Here is a 19,891-nt window from a genome sequence, read left to right as displayed (position 1 = left end):
GAAAGAGATGGACTACAGTCAGTAATTGTAGAACTACAAAGTGCTCCTACATGGTAAGTGGAGCTGATAAAATGGACAGTGAGTGTAGAAACAAGGAGGTGGTTTTAATGTTATGGCTGATCGGTATATACAGTTTAATTAAATGAACATGAAGAAATAATGTTTTATTGTGTAATCTCTGAGGTTTCTACATCTGACTCTGATGACCTTGATGAGACTGAGCGACTAAGAAAAGATCACAGTGAAGCCTTAAAATATATAAAGCGACTGCAGGTATTTTTTTGCTTTACATCATACATAGACAAACAGACATTAGACAAATATTCTGCCTAAACTATAAACACAGAACACTTTTCCTTTCCATGTCTTCAGTGCAAACATTAATTATTCATTCACACAGTACGTATGTAGACCTCTGTAGACCTACATACTCTTTTCCAGATTGGACTGTGAATTTTAATCACTAATGAAACAGAATTTTATGTGTGCTATTATTTAAGGCAGATTGAGTTCATTTATATTAAGATAGACCATACAGTTAAGTAAATAGTACAGAATTTTAAAAGCTTATAAACTTTCTCAGATAATGTATGATTAAAAGATAATATCTTGCAATGACAGATCAGGTGGTTAATGCAGCATCACTATAAGAAATCATTATTCTAAAAGTTCACTTCATTCTGCTTTTTTGATGTATTCCGTCTAACAGGATAAGCTGACAGAGTCTGAGAGATATTGTAATGAAATGCAGCAGGAGCTGTCTAAAGTCAAACAGGTGAGCATCTACCCGTATTTTCTAAAACTTTATACCTGCACTGTTTTCAAGTAACCCTAGAGAGGTACTGTTGAACGTCCTATAATACTCTGTATATTATAGGATGTCCCAGTTTTACCATTATATGTGTGATAAAATAAGCACACTGAGGTTCAGGAGGTATGTTCCACCCACTGCATGTGGGAGTTGGAGTGTTTAGGGCACATTAGAGAAAAAAAAATGTGAGTCATAAAAATGGAAACAACTCCAACTTACATTATAGGTTCTATCTTAGAGTGTGTTATATAAACCAAATTGAAAAGGATCACAGCTGTCTATAAATATCGTTAAGACCTGATGGTTCATGTAAGGGTCTCCAAAAGTCACAAATAGAGTGCTAACTATCAAAGAGGGAATTTTTGGCCGTCAGTGTGTAAAGATTTATACATTTTTTTGTCAGTGAAGCCTTTAAAAGTATTTTAAAGCTTTTAAAAGGCAATGAAGAAACCATGTACAGTATTTTGGTGTAAAGATACAGTTGAGTAACTGTCCATGTTGCTTTAGTTTTACTTTTACCTTTTCATTGTTTTAATGCATATGTGCATGTAAAATAATTATGATTTTACCATTATGCAATTTTATATATTAAAAAAATACTTAAAATACAAAATAAATCTAAGTAAACAAAAACAAATGCTACAAAGCATACAATCAGCAAATAAAACATGTATTAAATAAGACTTGGTGGTGGAGACTCGGTTAGTTTGACCAATTTGGCATCTTTAAGTTGACTGATAATAGTACAAATAAAACATTTTCAGTATTTTACTAATACATGTAATTGTATGATGTAAAAAAATAAACTATACAATAATACATCTGCAACACACTGGACTGACGTTGTAATTTGATCTAATGTGCATTGTTTTGTAGACTGACTGGGCAAAATTTATGATGAAATAAAAACACTAAACATAGCTATGGAGGACAGGGTAGCCTAGATGGTAGAGCTTTGGACTATCAATCAAAAGGTTGAGAGTTTGAATCCTGGCTCTGCCATGCTGCTGTTGGGCCCCTGAGCAAGACCCTTAACCCTGTCGTCTCCAGGGGCGCCGTACGATGGCTGACCCTGCGCTCTGACCCCACCTTCCAAACAAGCTGGGATATGCGAAGAAAGAATTGTGTTGTACTGTAAACCTGTATATGTATACATGACAATAAAGGCATTCTATATTTATATCTATAAATACACTTAAAATAGTTCAGATTGAGGATATTTTATATTGTTACTATTGTCACCACTACGGAATACAAATTGCATACGTTTTATTTGTAACACTCCTAAATTCAAGCTATTTACTGTATATCTAACAAATAGGGGAGTAAGAACACAGTAGTATGTTTTCCAGGCTTTCAAAATGTTGAGTGGTAGTGGAGACTTGGTTAGTTTGACCAATTTAACATCTTCATTGTGAGCTTGTGGTTGGGTCATGGCCGCCTGCTGGTGCCCTCAGATTTGAGGTGTCAGTATCACACTGAGATCTATTACTCACCAATCTAAGAGCAAAAGCAGCCATGAGGGAGCGCTGAAAGCCTAGTCTAGGGGAAGCAAAGTCTTTTTTTTTTTAAAGCATATGCTTCTTTCAAGCCTGGATCTGCCTCTGAGAATCGTTTCTGTTCTCTTCACCCCCACCCACTCTCTCTGTGCTATATATGCCATTAGAGTAACAGGTAGGCAGACAGGCTGCCCAGCAGAGAAGCAGCGGGCTTTTAAGCCTTCCCATTGGAGATGAGTGTTCCATACACGCATTGCAGCAAGGTTGCTGAGCACTGAAAGGTGTGTGTGGGGGGTGGGGAGACAGTGACCCATGGGAGGTGTAAGTGGTCAAGTGGCTCAGGGATTAAGTTTTCTATTGGTCCTTTACTGTGATTTGCAGCATGTTTATATTTAAAAATATGTAATATACATTCTATTCCATGCACATACTTTAAATTAAAGAATTACATGTTTACAGCATTTAGCAGACACTTTTTATCCAAGGCGCCTTACAATAATTGAATACAGTTCATGCAATTGAGGGTTAGGGGCCTTGCTCAGGGGCCCAGCAATGGTAACTGGTGGGGCTTGAACTATCAACCTCATAATTACTAGTTCAGTACCTTAACTGCTGAGTTACCACTGTCCACATGTAAATTTTATGTTAAATATTTGCTTTAATGTACTCTACTATAAAGTAGTACATGCAATAATACAATGTTGTTTTGCTTCCATACACTTACCTTTAGTGCCAATTGTTTGACCAAAAGACATATTGTTAGGATATTCTGGTGTAATTAATATATATGTACCTTAAATTAAACAGGCAAGTTATTAAGAACAGATTTTTATTCTTTTTTTTTATTTCAAACAAAGCTGGGACAGTAAGAAAAATGTAAATACAGAAAAAAGTAGTAATTTGGAAAAACTGTCCTTTACAGGTATATAACTGAAAACAGCAATGAACTCTATTGAACTCTCAAATTTAATAATTAGGAATAAAAGGCTCAATGGTTTTGTGAGTACTTCAGAAAATCGTTGTCACTTAACACAGTCTGCCACGGCAACAAAAAATACAGAAATGTATTTTACAAAGAGAAAGCTATACAATAACTGTATGCAGAAATGCTGCCAAGTTCACAGGGCCTGAGTTCATTTTAGTTAAACTGAGTAAGAGTAAATCTGTGTGCTGTGATTAGCATAGTCCATGCTTGCTTTTTTTTGGAAAGATGGATGTCATGTTCTCCATGCAAAACACCATCCAGGCTGTTTTCACGAAAGATACAAAAGCCAACAATGTCTTTTCCAGGCCCAGTTCTTTTCATAGTGCAACAGCGTAGCTTCATAGACACAGAATACCAGTGCTTAACTGGCCTGTCTGCAGTCTAGGTCTGTCTCCTCCTGAAAATGTCAATATGTCTGTCAACCATAGATTGTTGAGCAGCTGAAATCTTGTATCAAGCAATAATCGGCAAATTTACATTTGGAAAACAGCAACAATCAGCTCCTAAATGATTAAAAAGCATAATTAATAGGACAGCTGATATAACACAGTAATAAACCTTTCTTTGTTCCAAATTTTTTGTATGTTGCAGGTATTAAACTCTTATTTTCATGATTATATTTACAGAATGCAGTAAGTTGATCAGTGAAAAAAAATTAAAAAAAATAAAGTAAAAAATGAAATAAAATTAAAATTAAATAAAAGAGAATTGATTTAGTGTCTGTTTTACACCTGCTTTATCCTGGACAGAGTTGGGTGGGTCATCATTGGGCGAAAAGTAGAAAACACCCCAGACAGGTAACCAGTCCATCACAGAGCAAATCACAGATACTTGTTTTGATTGCATTTTACAAAATATATCAACCTATTTGCAAACAGGATGTGTAATACTTGTCATTACTATTTTTTAAAACCATTTGCATGTTTCATTTACAAACCCCTTTTCCAAAAAATGCAATTTTTAAATTTTAAATGCAAGGAATCTAAAAACTGTAATTTGTTAAACTGCTTGAACTTTGAGTGTTGAAGTACAAATAAAGCATTTTCAGTGTTTTACTAATAAATGTAATTGTATCAGTGGCGATTTCTCTAAGACTGCAAGAATGTCAAAAGTTAAATGGTTAAATATGTACAGTTGTGTTAACATTTCATTGACTACAAATGCGTTAGAACACGGTCATCTCGAAGACGAGTTCGTTCAGAATCAGCTACTTATCACAAATCAACGGACTCGATTTTGTTAACTTCTCATACATTCCCGTGGCGTCAATGCATTTGCCCGTAGAAGCTGAGCGTCTATTCACTTCAATGGGACTGCATGGAACGGTTTTTTTCATTGCTTCGAAACTCGCCGGTCATTGGATAAATGCCACGATTTTGTCCCGCCCCCGGACGCTGAGCGTCTCTGGGGGTGAATGGAGCTGTGGGCGGGTCTGGATGCGGAGCTTCTGCAAGATGATTGGAGGATCAGTCGAAAGGCTGAATCCCGTTTTGATTGACAGCTATTTTGAGATCTGCACCGTCAGTTAACCACTGGGAGCTTCAGTCCCATTGCGGATTTTGCGAGTGAAGTCGAAAGACAAACTGCAACCCATTTCAGGCCATTTTCTTGAAAAGGAACGGAGGGCAGAATTTATGTATAAATAAATTGACAAATTTTATGATGTAAGCCGACAATGAGCTTCCCCTCTTTGAAAGACCAGCAGCCGCCACTGAATTGTATGATGTAAAAAACAATAGAATATTACATCTGCAACACACTGCATGGACGTTGTAATTTGATTTGATGTGCATTGTTTTGTAGACTGACTGGGCAAAATCTGTGATGAAATAAAATCACTAAACATAGCTAGACATGCAGCTCAGGTGGCGCAGCGGTAAAAACACACGCTGGAACCAGATCTGGGATCTCGAATACATCGTATCGAATCTCAGCTCTGCCTACCGGCTAAGGCTGAGCAGCCACATGAACAACGATTGGCTTGTTGGGCGGGACTAAGCTGGATGGGGTCTCTCTCCCATGACTGGTGCAATTACAACCTCTGCTGGCTGATTGATGGCGCCTGCACAGAGATGAGAAAAGAGTGCTCTTAGGGTGTGTCTCTCCGTACACAACGCTGAGCTGCACTGCACTCGTCAAAGTGCAGGAGATAAAATGCATACGGCATGCTGCCCGTGTGTCGGAGGGGGCGTGGGTTAGCTTCGTTCTTCTCAATCAGAGCAGGGATCGGCATTGGTGGAAAGGAAGCATGACGCAATCGGGCAATTGGACGCGCTAAAAAGGGAGAAAAAAAGGGGAGAAAATGCATAAACACAATATATATATATATAAAAACATAGCTAGACACTTAATTCATATAATAATAATTCAGATTGAGGATATTTGATATTGTTACTATTGTCACCACTACTGAATACAAATTGCATATATTTCATTTGTAACATTTCTTAAATGTATGCTATTTATATCTAACAAATAAAGGAGAAAGAACTAATCAGGTTAATGTGTGAGATGTAAATTGCCAGATTTGTAAATATCCTTACCTAGTTGCATTTGCACTGTTGGGATTCTTTTGACTGATTCAGCTTTGAAATGTATTTAGTTGACTTGTGATTTCTAGCAGTGTCGTGTAAATTTCTGTGGTCCTGTGGTTTCTTGTTCCCACGTCCTAAACCATGTTTGTGCAAGCAAATATCACGTTCAATATTAGGCTGATATAGAACAGTGCTTGGTCATGCTGTGAGCATGTGGAGAGACTGAGACTGGGAAGGGGGTGAACTTGGGTCAGGTATTTCTCCTGCAGTGCTGAGTTTGCTATGTTAGGGAAGAACCCCTTGGCACTGTACTGAATGTATTCTCAGCAGCTCATTCCTGACTTTTTACTGTGCTCATGCAGAATGCAAAATCTGCAGTGGATGAGGCCAGAGCTCTGCAGGCACAGATTCACCTGGCTGAGGCAGCAAAGAAGCAGGCGCAGGGGTTGGAAATGGACCATGAAGAGGTGATTCACCTCCTGGAGGAGGAAATAGCAGAGATGAAGTCTCAGAGAGTGGAGAAACTTGGCCAGTCCAAGGTATAGACTTGCAAACCTGGTCTCCCACCCTGTAAAGGCATCAGTGCAATGTACTAACTCCGATTCCCTTTTCTATGCTTAGATCCAGATCAGGTTTTCCCTCACTCTTGTACCTTGAAAAGTAGGTCACTGTTTGCTTTGTATTATTCAGTAACTGGGCTGGAGTGCAATAAAGGCTTTAACATGATCTTGCAGGGTGACTGGCTGATTAAGTTATTTTTAAAATAGTTAGCAGCTTTCCTAGTTCATTGTTTTTTTCCTCCAGTGTGCCACAGATTTGACAAAGAAAAAAATGACCTACTTTACCAATCTTAAAGGGTTCATTCATATATTTTTTCTCAGCCAGTTGCATGACATTCACACTGGCTGAAGAGGACCACAGGCGAGCACACACCTTCTCTAACACCTATTTCTTTGGAGAGCTTCAGCACATACAGAGCACCATGCTCATCTCTTTGTATTCTTTTGCTGCTTGTACTATGCCTCAACCAGACAGTACTTGCTGTTACAGCACCATAGGGCTTATAACCCTTTCAATCTTTCCTTCCAAGGCACCACCAAGAGTAGAAATTGACAAAGACTTAGTGATACAATTAGTCTGATTCTATCTGACTTTTATTTAATATTTTTTAAATATCTTACAATTGCATTTATGTGTTAAAAATACCCAACTGTCATCTTTAAGACATATACCTAAAACCAGATAGTCTTATATATTTAAGCTGAATTGAATAATACATTACAAACACATGCTGCTATTATAGTAATGTGAAATCAGATTATTGTATACATGTTTTGTTTGTAAGTCCACACTTTTTTTGCAACTACACATTGATATGACGATCCAGTAGTTGGTCCAGTGGTCTCAAATGCTTGAGTCAGGTTTTACCTGAATTGGAAGTCCTGTTTATTATATAAAAATAAAGTTATCCACAGACTGACTTGCCGACGAACAGGGATCCATTATTTCTATTTACTTACAATGTGTCTTGAAAATTCTTCCATGTGCCATTTTTTTTGTTTTGCATTTTTTCCCAATTTTCCTCCCAATCTAATCTAGTCGTATCCAATTACCCGATTGCATTATGCTGACACAGGCCCCCTCCGACACGTGTGCAGTAGCCGACTGCATCTTTTCACCTGCAAGAGTCAAGTTCATATGCGGATCAGCTTTGTGCACGGAGAGACACCCTGATCAACACATTATTTCTTGACTCCATGTTGCAGACACCATCAACCAGCCAGCAGATGTTGTAATTGCATCAGTTATGAGGTCCCAGCTCCGGCTCCCAGCCAATCGTTGTTCATGTAAACGCCCAGCCTGCCAGATGGCAGAGCTAAGTTTCAAGCCGACGAGTTCGAAATGTCAGCTCTGGTGTGCTAGCGTGTTTTTACCGCTCATACAGTCCACAGTTACTGGCACCCCTGGTAAAGATAAAAGCTTGACAGTTCCTACTCTTTGCTTGACAGTTTCTACTCTTATCAATTTAAACCACATAAATGGAAAAATGCTTTGGATGCATTTTGTTTCTAATAATTTCTAGGGAAGCCAATAATTATGACACATTTGGTTAAGTTAAAACATAAGTGATAATAATGAGTATTGTGACCGTTTTTACTTATGTTTACCAGGAATGCTGTAACTGGTCCATCATTAACTCTAGTTTTCATACAGGAGGAGGAAGATTTGAAGAAAATGGCTTTGCTTAAGTGCCAATTACGAAAAAGCGAAGTTGTGAAGAAAGGCTTTGAGGTGTCTACTCTCAATCTTCTGCACTTTGTCCAGGTAATAGATGAATGTGCAATTGAAAACTTATTTATTTAGACCGAATAAGATTTGATTCAACATCTAATTGCTGTGATTCAAGACCATTGCTTTGTTGTCGCCAAATGCAAGTCTTTCATAAACCCCCATTCATCAGTTCATTTAATGGAGAAATAGTTTGAATTTAAATTAATGCATTTTTATCTTTTCAACCTAATGCATGAATTAGACATTTCAGAAAATTCATCAGTGTTATAAATGACTATTATGTTAAACCCATGTTTAACTAACAGGGCAATTTACAACTAGTTAAAATATCATTTATAGAAATCTGTGTAGGTGAGGGATAAAACCATTACTTAATGACCACTACCTGATCTTTAAACTTTCAGATGACACTGCATTAAATACAGGTATGGATATTATGATGGATATTAGGTGATGGATATTACCACATGGGCTCAGAAATACTTTAACAAACCTTTGTCAGTAAAATGTTTGCTGCTTCCACTATTGCAAGATAAGACTGTGTATTGTTTATTAATGCAGTCACTTTTCTGAAGTTCGTCTTAAATTTAGGTAATGTAGTGTGTAATTTGCTTGTTAAGGCCACAAAGAAAAAGACAATCCAATTTTTTATTAATATAAAGTTTAAAAGTCAGGGTCTACTATGGTGTTATATTAGTGACATGGGCACCGTTAATGCTAAACAGTATACACTTTCTGAAGCAAAATTCAAACAACATATTTTTCAGGGACACGCTTATTATAACATTATAATGCCAAGCCACATTTTCATGTGTTGCACAGCACAGATAAGAGAGAGTGGTTGCTGGACTGACCTGTCTGCAGGTCAGACCTGTCTCTCACTTTAAATGCACAGACAATAGGTCAGTAAAGGTTGTATGGGGTTGCACATCTAAATATTGAAATACTGGAACAATGACAAGAAATTTTGTTTTTAAAACTGGTTTAATTAGTTTTTCTATTTCTGACTTGATTATTAAGTGCTGTTAAAAAGAAATATGATTTCACAGTGGTAAACATGTTTCTGTTCAAACTGTATGCCAGGTTACAAATTTATAATGACACAACATTTATAATAAAGTGTTTTTGATCTGCTTTAATACTATTTAATTTAATAACTTACAAAACATTTAATTCTGTTTTTATGAGCATTTTACAATTTTCAGTATTTGAAGTTTGTCATTCTTCCAAAAAAACAAAAAACAAAAAGTCCCAGTTACCCACAAAACTACATCACTTTAGTACTAATGCACTAATACTGGTTTCTAACTTTTATAGAAAATTCAAGACTTTCTAACAGAGAACCAAGAATCTTTTGGGACTTGTAGGTAAGGTTTATATTTATTTTTATGTTTATTCTACAGCTTCACATGCAGGCAAGAAGACAGTGCTAATAACACAAGCAATAACAGCCCTGCTAACAGAGATTTAATTTAATTGTGTAATTTAATGATAGATTGGGGATTATGCGTTTAAAACTTTAGAGTTGGCTTTTAAAGATGTTCCATATGAGAAATTATTAAGATATTTTCTTGTGGTTTGCTTTGGATATTCAGTAATTTAAATATTATTTGGTGAAAGATTAAACAGTGGCAAAATCAGACTAAAATGACTTTTAAGAACTCAGAATTTAATGCACGTTAAAGGCATTAGAGAAACAAAAAAACTAATGATGAACTAGTTTCTACAGTACATTGTTTTCTTGTAGCCTGAAGTATGACAATTGTGCAACATCTTTTTCATTTTATAACACTCTATCTGTGTCAGTAGGCCTGAGCACACAAAACCTATTCCTTAATAACTTCTGTATTGTCATGTCTCACGGTGGGCATTGAGTTGCAGCTTTTATGTCTGCTGTTCTGCTTTTATTATTTCAGGTCAAAGAAAGAGCACTTCTGTACAGGTTTTATAATAGCCAGACTGAACACGGTGCAATCATGACAAATTTTTTAACATTTTTTATTGCTAAATAGTTCATGCAGGCTAATCTGAAACAGGCATGATGACCATATTTTACTTTTCAAAAAAGAGGACACTTGGCAGAACGCCAGCATGGGCTAGACAGGGTTTAAATATTTGACAAATGCATCAATAACCATGCAACTATTTTATTGAACTTAAATTAATAAACAGCTACTTTTGAACAAGACAACTAACAAATGCATTTATGGTCAGATAATATTTCAATTCTGCATTTAGCCCTAAACAATAAAAACAAATAAAACAGTTTTCAGTCCATTGATTTTTATCTTTATCTTCTGTGTTACCCGGACTATTTAAACATATTAAAACACAGCCCAAAGTTATTGATAATATGCAGTAATTGGTAACATGATGTTACTGTTTCATGTTTCAGTTCTCAAAGAGAGTCAGAGCTGGGTACATCGCTTCAACCCTCAGCCTCTCAAAGTGGAAATAAAGTATTTCAGACAGCATCCACTCTTGTCTCGGAGGCCAAGGAACTGATTTGCACTGTTAGAGCCACTGTAGAAGTCGACTGTAAGTTATTTCACAATTTCACTGCTTTCAAATCACATTAAAACAATTCTATTGCCCATTGCAACAACTATGTAACAAGTCAATCACGTATTATTCTGGTTTCAGACAATATACTTTGTCTTTTAAGAGACCTACACTGTTCTAAATTTAGGTCTACTTCTCTATATTATTTTAATTAACTTTATAATGATGTCAACATCATTATATTATTTATATTATGTTTATTATATAACTATCTCCCTAAACCAGTTGTTTTAATCAACTTAATTTTTGTGTAGACTGAAAGTCATATACAGGAATATAAATAACTATATTTATAAAATGCAGTGTCCAAGCTTAAGGTAAGTATTAAGAAAGACTCATCTCCACATCTTTATGAAACCCTCAATTTTTTGTTGCTTAGTTACTCATACAATTTTGAGAAATATAATTAGCAACAATATTAGTTTAATCTAATTAGGTATTTTAAAATGATCTCTCAACCAAGAAATGAACTTGTTGTGAGAGGACTTGGTAATTTAATGGGCAACAACAGTATCTGTCCCAGGTGCTTAGTGAACTTACATAATTAAAACACCTATCCCTTTTATAAATTAAATTCTTACTTTAAGAGGAATAATTTAGCAGGGTTTGGAAAAAGCAGTGGTATGAGCTTATTAGCAAGTATGTCATTCACATCATTGGTTTCATTGCCTTGAGGGTCTCAGGATATCCAGGCATGGACATGGACAGTATTCACTTACCGTAACAGATCCATAATTTTTCAACCCTCTGGGGCTGCACCACAATACAGTAGGTAGAGGGATAGGTCCAACTGTGGTGCTGTTATTTTTTATTTAAAAGGATATTCATATATCTGCTTAAAGGTGAATTAAGGTTCACAGATAATAGTGAAATTAAACTGGCTGGATGTTATCTTTTGACTGGTTTGATCAAATCAAGGTTACTGAAAATTTAAGAAGAGTGTTGGACATCATTTAGTCAGTTTCACTCTTTGATTTATGGCCAGAAACTATCTAGGCCCACATTTTAAGTCCCAAATCAGCACAACACTGTCTGGGAAATACAAAATCTGCACAATACAGTGGTACCTTGCAACACAACGTCAGTTGGTTCTGGAAGTGGCGTTGAATTTAAAAGGCGTTAAGTTTTAAGGTATTTTTTCTCATAAGGATGTATAGGAAACATGTTAATGTGTTTCATGGTCTCGTGGACTTTCATATATTATAGGCTTATAATAATGGGTTATTTTTGACACTTTTACACTGAAAATAACTCAAATATAATATAAAAACCCTAAAATAAAAAGCTGATTCGTACAATTTCTCAGAATTCCGAGCTGTAACACAAGTTTAAAAGTGAAACAGTGAGGAAAATCCAGCTAAATTAGATACATGTGGACGCTTTCAGAGTGAATCTGACGGTTATTCCACACAGATGCGAATTCGTCTCATATTCACATTTTGATGACGTTTTACCACAGTTTCAAGCCGAGCGCTAAACAAATCGATAGTTCATTGTTAATTTGAAATTAAATTAATACAATTTTAAAAAACAAACTAAACACGTTGAGTTTTAAGGAACGGTTAAATTTAAGGGTACAAATTTCTTAATGAGGGGCATTGAGTATCAAAGATTTTGAGTTTAGGGTACGTTGAGTTACAAGTTACCACTGTACTGTCAAAATGGGGGGAAAAAAACTTGAAAAACTGTAGTGAATATTCCAGAAGTGGTCAACCTACAAAAACCCTGCAAAAGTGCATCAATTACTGATTCAAAGTCATAAAAAACCTCAGTCCTCATTTGCTTCAGTTTGGGTCAGCGTTCAAGGACTTCCCATGATAATTTTATAGATATTGATACATTTTATGTATTGTGCAAAACTAGATTAGGTCAATTAAAAGGCTGGAATTAAATAATATGAACAATTTCATCATCATCATCCAAACATATTGCTTCAGCATTTTTATTGCCCTTTATGTACCTAATAGTTGATGTTGAATTTTACACCACTATGTTTATTATTTGTTAGAAAAGTGAGGTATACACTTATCAAATATAAACTTAAGCAGTGAGACTAAAATCCATTTGAACATCCTAAGTGTGCATAGGATGGCTCAAAATGCTGTCTATATAGAGAGCTCTCTAGGTTTTCGAACACACCCTATATCTATATCTATACACAATATGGCTGTGTGGCATTTGGTTGTTGGTGTATTTACTGGTAATAGTGAATTGAAGTGAATGAGTAATCTAGGTCGACAGCAGAGAGAAGAACAAATTTAACAAGCTGCTCCTGGATTGTATGATGAATAATTCATTTCTGTTAAAAAAAATCATGTTTGACAAGGCAGAATAAAAACCTTAAATCAGATCACTCAAAAGCACAAGCACACCTTGTAACAACATGATCTATAATCATTCTTAACAACTTTCCACAGTTAACGTTCTACATTGAATGGTGTGGGAATGGAAATTATAAAGATAAAAAGAGCTAGAATAATAAGTGAGGTAAAAGTTTGTTAACAAACTTAATGTTGAAATTATTGAGTCAGATATTTGGATGTCCATATTTATGGCTTAAGAATATTTCTTTATTTTAATGTTTATGGTTCAGGGTAATCTGTGTTTTATAACCCAGGACCATCTGGGTGTCTTAATACTTATGACTCAGGGGCATTTTGATGTCTCCTCACCTATGGGTGCGGGTCATTTGGGTGTCTCTGTGTGAATGCATGAAAAGAATTAGGCCAGCCCAATTAAGTAATCATAATCTTAGTTGTGTACCCTGATAAATATGCCCATTGGGTCTGATTTGCTTTAGTGCTGCAGTCGTTGCCTGGATACAAAGCTCTGAGCAGGTAATTGTCAGTTTCTTTAAAAGCATTGAATGTCATGCAGCATTCTGCAGGGTTCAGTAGCTGTACATATAGACAGCGTTGTTCAGTTCTAGCAGGATGGTGCTTCATAAAGGATAATATGTGTTCCAGACTATACAATAAAAATAGTGTTTTATTTCTGTACATCTTGAATTAAACAAAATAGAATGTCACAAGCGATTTCACAAAATAATATTATAAATAAGAAATAATAATTTACTATGAAGCCATTCCTCCTTATTATTAAGATTATTAAGCTCTGCTGTTTTGATGGCAACAGCTTGACTGTGCCCCGGTGCACGAAGCGAGGTCCATTGACATGATTTGACAGGTTTTCAATTTTCAATTGTACATTTTGCACAAAAGATCATTTAAGGAGCAGTTAACACGAGACAAATGTCATAACTCATGCTTTAGATGCCACAAATGTGACAATGCATAAAAAACACGATTGTGGAAATTGAGGATTAATGGCAGTTACCTTGCAGTTATAATTAGCTTAAATATTTGTTATTATACGGTAGATAGATTTTTATAATTAACAAGTAATTATAAAATAGTTCAAATTCCAAATATGTTCCCGTATCCTGAATGCTTGCTAGCATCTTAATTAGAGATGATCATGCAATGTGAAAAGCAAAAAACCTTTCATGTCCTTTCAGATGCACAGTATCCTCATTAAATATTTTCTATGCTACTGTCATTAACAAGTTAGTTGCTACATTTTTAGGTCTACAATACTACATTGAGTACTTAAAACTAAAGGATTTTAAAAGGGAAAATAATGTGTATCCTGAATTGAGTAAATTTTGAAGTAAGCATAGAGACAGATGGCTTTAGATGGTTTTATTAAATCAAACCGTACCATATTACAGACATTTCTTTCAGTATTTTAGTAGGGGCAGTAAGTACATGTAGAATGATTGGACAATTGATCATTTCTATCAGAACACATTTGAACTTATTCATTCATACATTCATTCATTCATTCATTTGTTTAACCACTGCTTTATCTGTGTCAGGGTTGCGGTTGGGTCTGATTAATTGGGCAAAATACCCTCAACAGGTCGCCAGCCCATCACAGACACACTCTTATTTACACACACACACATTCAGACTTAGGGCAATATAAGTAGCTCCATTTGGAATGACTGCATGTTTTTGGACTTGAGGAACTGAGGAAACACACAGGGACACAGGGAGAACATGCAAACTCCACACCCTGGAATCAAACCCAGGTCCTTTTTGCTGTGGGCACCACCCATACTCAATTAATGTAAAATTCTTTGGTATGTTTCAGTTTAATATTTTTTTCTAATTGTCTAATTGACCTGCATGGAACCAACTCTTATTGTTTGGGTTTCTCATAAATCAAACACATCAGAGAACATCTGAATATTAGACGCAAGTGCACAAACTCTGCAAGGTGGAACTTTTTAGGAATTTGAGTTGGGTACTAGTAGTTGAAAAATGAAACTATTTTACCAAATACTATATTGTGACCCTAGAATCTAATGTTGCTTGGAGCCATTTCTAAGCAACGTCAAGTATCAAAATCAACTGTACAACCAATTGTCTATAAAATAAAGAATATGATAGGCTTTCTGTCTCTTACACTTCTTCTTGTCCAGTGTGGGTGTAGGGCAAACGATATATGAATCACAATAAGAAATTAGAAATTATGAACCTTGGGAGAGAAACAGGGGGTAAATGCAAAAAGAAAAAAAAACAGTTTTGAAATGGCTAAATCAGGCTAGAATAAAGCTTTTGAAACTCCTAATTCGATTGTAAATATGTGGACTGTACTGAAAGGTCTGTACTGGTGAACCAGCTTGGTTGAAGAACTATCCAGAGCTGTGCTTGATTAGGGCTATCAAAACTGAGTGATTAAGGAGAAGTGACATATAATCAGATATTAGTGCTGTATGTACAGTATATTTTTGACCCAGAAAATGTTTTCATATTTGTAGAAAAAGGTGTATGTACACTTTTTAACTCGACTGTAGATTGACTAGAAGACTAAAAGGGAGCGAAAAAAATACTCAGACAGGAGCTGAGGGATCAGAAGAAAAGAGGAGAGAGAGAGATGAGGAAAACGTGTCTCGCATGCTTGGCTGCATGTGATGTCTTAGCCAGCGAAGCTCACGTTTCAGCTGAGTGCTCTGCATTGGGCGGTCTTGTGTTTTTGTGTTGCACGTGGAGTGCCACACTATCCTCACCTGCTCAACCTGAACTTGAAGAGTGTTGAACAAATGTTTCTACATGTGACGAGCCGGAAAGTACTTAAAGAATCAGTCGATACTGGAACACAGAGTGAGATGCAAGCTCTGATTGAATTCTGACAAACAGCATTACTGAAATTAAAAGCATACTTTGGGTGTTCCTAATTTTGTGATGTAGAAAATGTGTGGAATCCAGCACAAATAATATTGTAGCTTGTATTGTAGGATTTAATGCAAAACAATTAAGCTATCTGCTCCCAGATGGCACAACAGTCAAAATAAAGGCTATTCATTCGGTAAGCCACCCATGGACCATACCCAGCTGTTGAATAAATAATACTGCACCTATAGTGATTCCTAATAGTCCTACACCATCAATAACAACATGAAGCCATTAAATGCATTTTAAGCCAACAATCACAGTTTATAAGATTTTCTAATCAACTAAAGATTCTGACCCCAAGTTTTTCCTGCTCAGTGTCAGGACTGTACTGTAAGTTACATGTTTGTCATGGCTGCTTATGTCCTTCGTTTATTTACTGTGCACTGAGAGTGACTTAGGAGTGACTCGATGAGAAATTGCACAGGCATTTGATGACAACTCTCTCTTATGTCCACAGGATCTGCTCCATTCCTTTAGAAAATGTATGAGCTAGCATTAATTTAGTTTCTCTTTACCTGGTATTTTTGTAATCTGGCTCTCACAACAAACTAATTCAATAGCCCTAATCTGAAAAGAGAATTAGTAATAAAATCATACTTGGTCCTCGTTTGTGGGTGGACTAGTAGACTTACCAATCATAACACCAACCAGTGATGTTGATCTCTAATCTAATGTATACAGCAAGGTTGTAACAGCTGCTGAAGTAGTTTGGCCTTGTTACAAGTCATTAAGAGTATTGTCCTTCTTTGTTGCCATTTTGGCAACATTTTGGTAAGTCTTAAAAGAAGAAACTGTGATATAGGTCTATAGGAAAAATTCGTACTGGACAGATTTAACACTCATGAAGCATCTCTGTGCCACCTTTGCCGGCCAAAATGCCAACTCAGAAGGACACAAGTCTGAATGTGGCTCACTGGTAAACTACTTCAGCAGCTGCCACATTACAACAGTACTGCCCGTGTTGCATTAGCAGATTTTTTTAAAAGGGTGTTGAAGGCAGCAAGTGTTAGCCCTCCTCTAGATTAGTAGTTGCCATGCTGTAGGAAAACACTTAGCTTGTGGATAAAATTAGCTACATTTGGACAACATTGGGTTACATAACTTTACAACTTTATATGTAGGTGCTATTTGATTACCAAATATTATTTTTAAGACAAATACTTATTGCATAATGTTTATGCTAAGCCAGTTAAGAAGTGGCTGCAGTAATATAGCAGTTAAGGTACTGGACAAGTGACAAAGACAATCTGAAGTTGCTACCGTTGGGCCCTTAACAAGGTTCTTAATTATCAATTATTTGCATTGTATTTGGTCACAGTTGTAAATCGCCTTGGATAAAAGCATCTGCGAAATGCTGTAAATATAATAAGTAAATTTTTACTTAATTCAATAGACTATGGCCAGGAAATTTTTAAGCTTCCAAATTAGTAGAACTTTGGAATATTAACCTGTCTGCTTTAAATTGTAAAACAAATGGAATGTTAAAATCTCCTTTTCTATTTCACGTCTCCTAGGCTTACCGTACGGCTGGAATGAAGCTTATACTGCAAGTGGAGTCAAATACTACATCAAGTAAGTTACTAGTAAGAGTACATTCAATAGCTCTAACCTGCCTTCTGTTGTTTTTATTTTAAGTCTGTTTGTATATGTATTAAAAAGAAAGATTTTTCCATTTGTCTTAACAGCATAACAGCCAGTGTGGGATAACCAGTAGTTTACCTCTTTAATTAATATGTCTGGCACTTTAAACAGGTTCGGTTTTAAAGTTTGCTTAAGTCAGTTATTCATTATTAAATACATGTAACTCTTAGTAATCTTTATAATATTGTCTTAACATAAGTCTTTGCTTTTTTGTTTCCATAGTCATCTAACTCAGACGACTTCATGGACTCATCCTGTGATGAACACCCTGGGTCTGTCTGAAACAGAAACAAATGAAGTCCATGGGTTAGACCAAGCCTTACAACACCAGAATCGTCTAGTGTAGCATCTCTTTTTTAAAGGAACATGCTGTAAAAGAAAAGAAATACAAACTATTGCAATAAATGTATAAAAGTCAAGTTTTAATAGGTATGTAATGGTTAGACATTGTTTTTATTTTAATATGTAAAAGGATAGAACCACTGTATTCTTGTCAGGGCCATGGAGGGTCGGGTTCCACCCGAAAACACTAGTTGAAATGTGTAAAACAGATATAATTTCTTACTTGCCTGTGAGCTTTAATAGAAAACAAGTTTTATATAGAGAACAAGGGTCAGTTTTATCAACATTGCTTACAATAGTAGATAATGAATAGATGGACAAACCTTGTTTTTTTTGGTGATTGATCTATCCATAGCCTGTTAAATGCATGATAAAATTTGGTTGGTGGCCCGAAACTGTTTATATTTGTTACACTTTATAAGTAGGACCACTGTAGGTTTATAAGCAACCCTATATCTGTAAAACTGCTTCATTTTACTAAAAGACCTGGCATATTTTGGATAGATGAGCAGAAACTTGCACAGATATTGAGACAACCATACTGCCTTTTTATACCCTTTTTAAACTCCATTCTTTCTGTATAAACGTGACCAAAGCCCTGGCCTGGCACATTACCATGTTTAATTTTCCAGAGAGGTCAATGTCAAAAATGTTACATCAGAATACATGCCTTCTTGTCTTGTAACCAAAAAGTCTGTGAAAGAATAAAGTAAACTTAGTTAAACATGTATCAGTAATAGTTAAGTACTTAGATAGCATGATGTAAGAGTCTATAACAATAATCTGTATCTTATCTACAACATAGAACCTTTATTATTGTTTAACTTTTCTATGTGGCTCTTATATTTACATTTGCAGCCTTTATCAAATGCTTTTATCGTACACTAGAAATATCTGAATACAATTTGAGGAATTGAGGATTAGGGGGTCCAACAGTGACAACTTGCCAGTGGTAGGGCTTGAACCAGCAAACTTCTCATTTCTAGTCCAGTACATTAACCACTGAGCTACCACTGCCCTGTTTCTAATTAAGTTTCCACCATTTACTCTAATGTGTTAGTTACCGTGCTGTGAAAAAGCATTTGCCCCAACCAAATTCTTCTGTTTTTGCTAATTTGTTACATTTATATGTTTCAGATCGTTTAGCTTATTTTAATATACAGTGAGGACAACATGAGTATACACAAATTGCAGCTTTTAATCAATCATTAATTTATTGGTGATAATTAGGTATTGCACCCCTAAATCTAATAAGTGGTTGTGCCACCCTTTGCAGTGACAACTGCAATCCAACGTTTGCAGTTTTGGTTCACTTTGCCTTGTAGAACTGTTGTAATTTGGCAACAGTGGAGGACTTCATACATGAACAGCCTGTTTAATGTCTTGCCACAGCATCTCAAAGTGATTTAAGCCCGGACTTCAAATCTGCCTCTCCATTACCCTAATTTTATATCTTTTAAGCCATTCTCAAGTGGATTTGCATGTCTGCTTTACAACAGTGTCCTTCTGCATCTCCCAGCTGCACTTGAGCTTTAAGTCACAAACAGATGGATGTCAATCTCCTTTAGGATTTTCTGATAGAGAGCAGAATTCAAGATTCCCTCCATTAAAACAAGTGTCCAGGTCCTATAGAAGTAAAGATTGAAGAAGAAGATATACTTTATTTGTCATATATACATATACAGGTGTACAGTACAATGAAATTCTCTCTTCGCATATCCCAGCTTGTTTGGAAGCTGGGGTCAGAGCACAGGGTCAGCCATCGTACAGCGCCCCTGGAGCAGAGAGGGTTAAGGGCCTTGCTCAAGGACCCAACAGTGGCTAGCAGAGCCTGGATTTGAACCGCCAATCTTCCGGTTGGTAGCCCAAAGCTCTACCCACTAGGCTACCACTGGCCCAGACCATCAAACCTCCACCACCACGTTGAACTGCTGGTAAAATGTTCTAATAGTGGAATGTGGTGTTAGCCTTATGCCAGATGTAAA

General features: G+C 36.1%; 1 protein-coding gene across 1 annotated transcript in view; it reads left to right on the top strand.

The window, feature by feature from the left end:
- The window catches only part of stxbp4 (syntaxin binding protein 4), a 37,510-nt gene extending 19,469 nt beyond the window's left edge, over window positions 1-18,041 (top strand). Inside the window, exons 15-22 of the mRNA XM_063003701.1 lie at window positions 184-273; window positions 710-775; window positions 6,192-6,368; window positions 8,050-8,154; window positions 9,439-9,488; window positions 10,517-10,659; window positions 17,438-17,495; window positions 17,787-18,041. Coding sequence (XP_062859771.1) covers window positions 184-273; window positions 710-775; window positions 6,192-6,368; window positions 8,050-8,154; window positions 9,439-9,488; window positions 10,517-10,659; window positions 17,438-17,495; window positions 17,787-17,910 — 813 coding nt within the window. The 3' untranslated portion in view covers window positions 17,911-18,041. The remainder of the gene's footprint in view (window positions 1-183; window positions 274-709; window positions 776-6,191; window positions 6,369-8,049; window positions 8,155-9,438; window positions 9,489-10,516; window positions 10,660-17,437; window positions 17,496-17,786) is intronic.
- Window positions 18,042-19,891: the final 1,850 nt, after the last annotated feature.

This window comes from Trichomycterus rosablanca, chromosome 10 (assembly GCF_030014385.1).
Source record: "Trichomycterus rosablanca isolate fTriRos1 chromosome 10, fTriRos1.hap1, whole genome shotgun sequence".
Taxonomy (NCBI): Eukaryota; Metazoa; Chordata; class Actinopteri; order Siluriformes; family Trichomycteridae; genus Trichomycterus; species Trichomycterus rosablanca.
The sequence above is the reverse complement of the archived record's forward strand: the minus strand, read 5'-3'. Positions and strand labels throughout refer to the sequence as shown.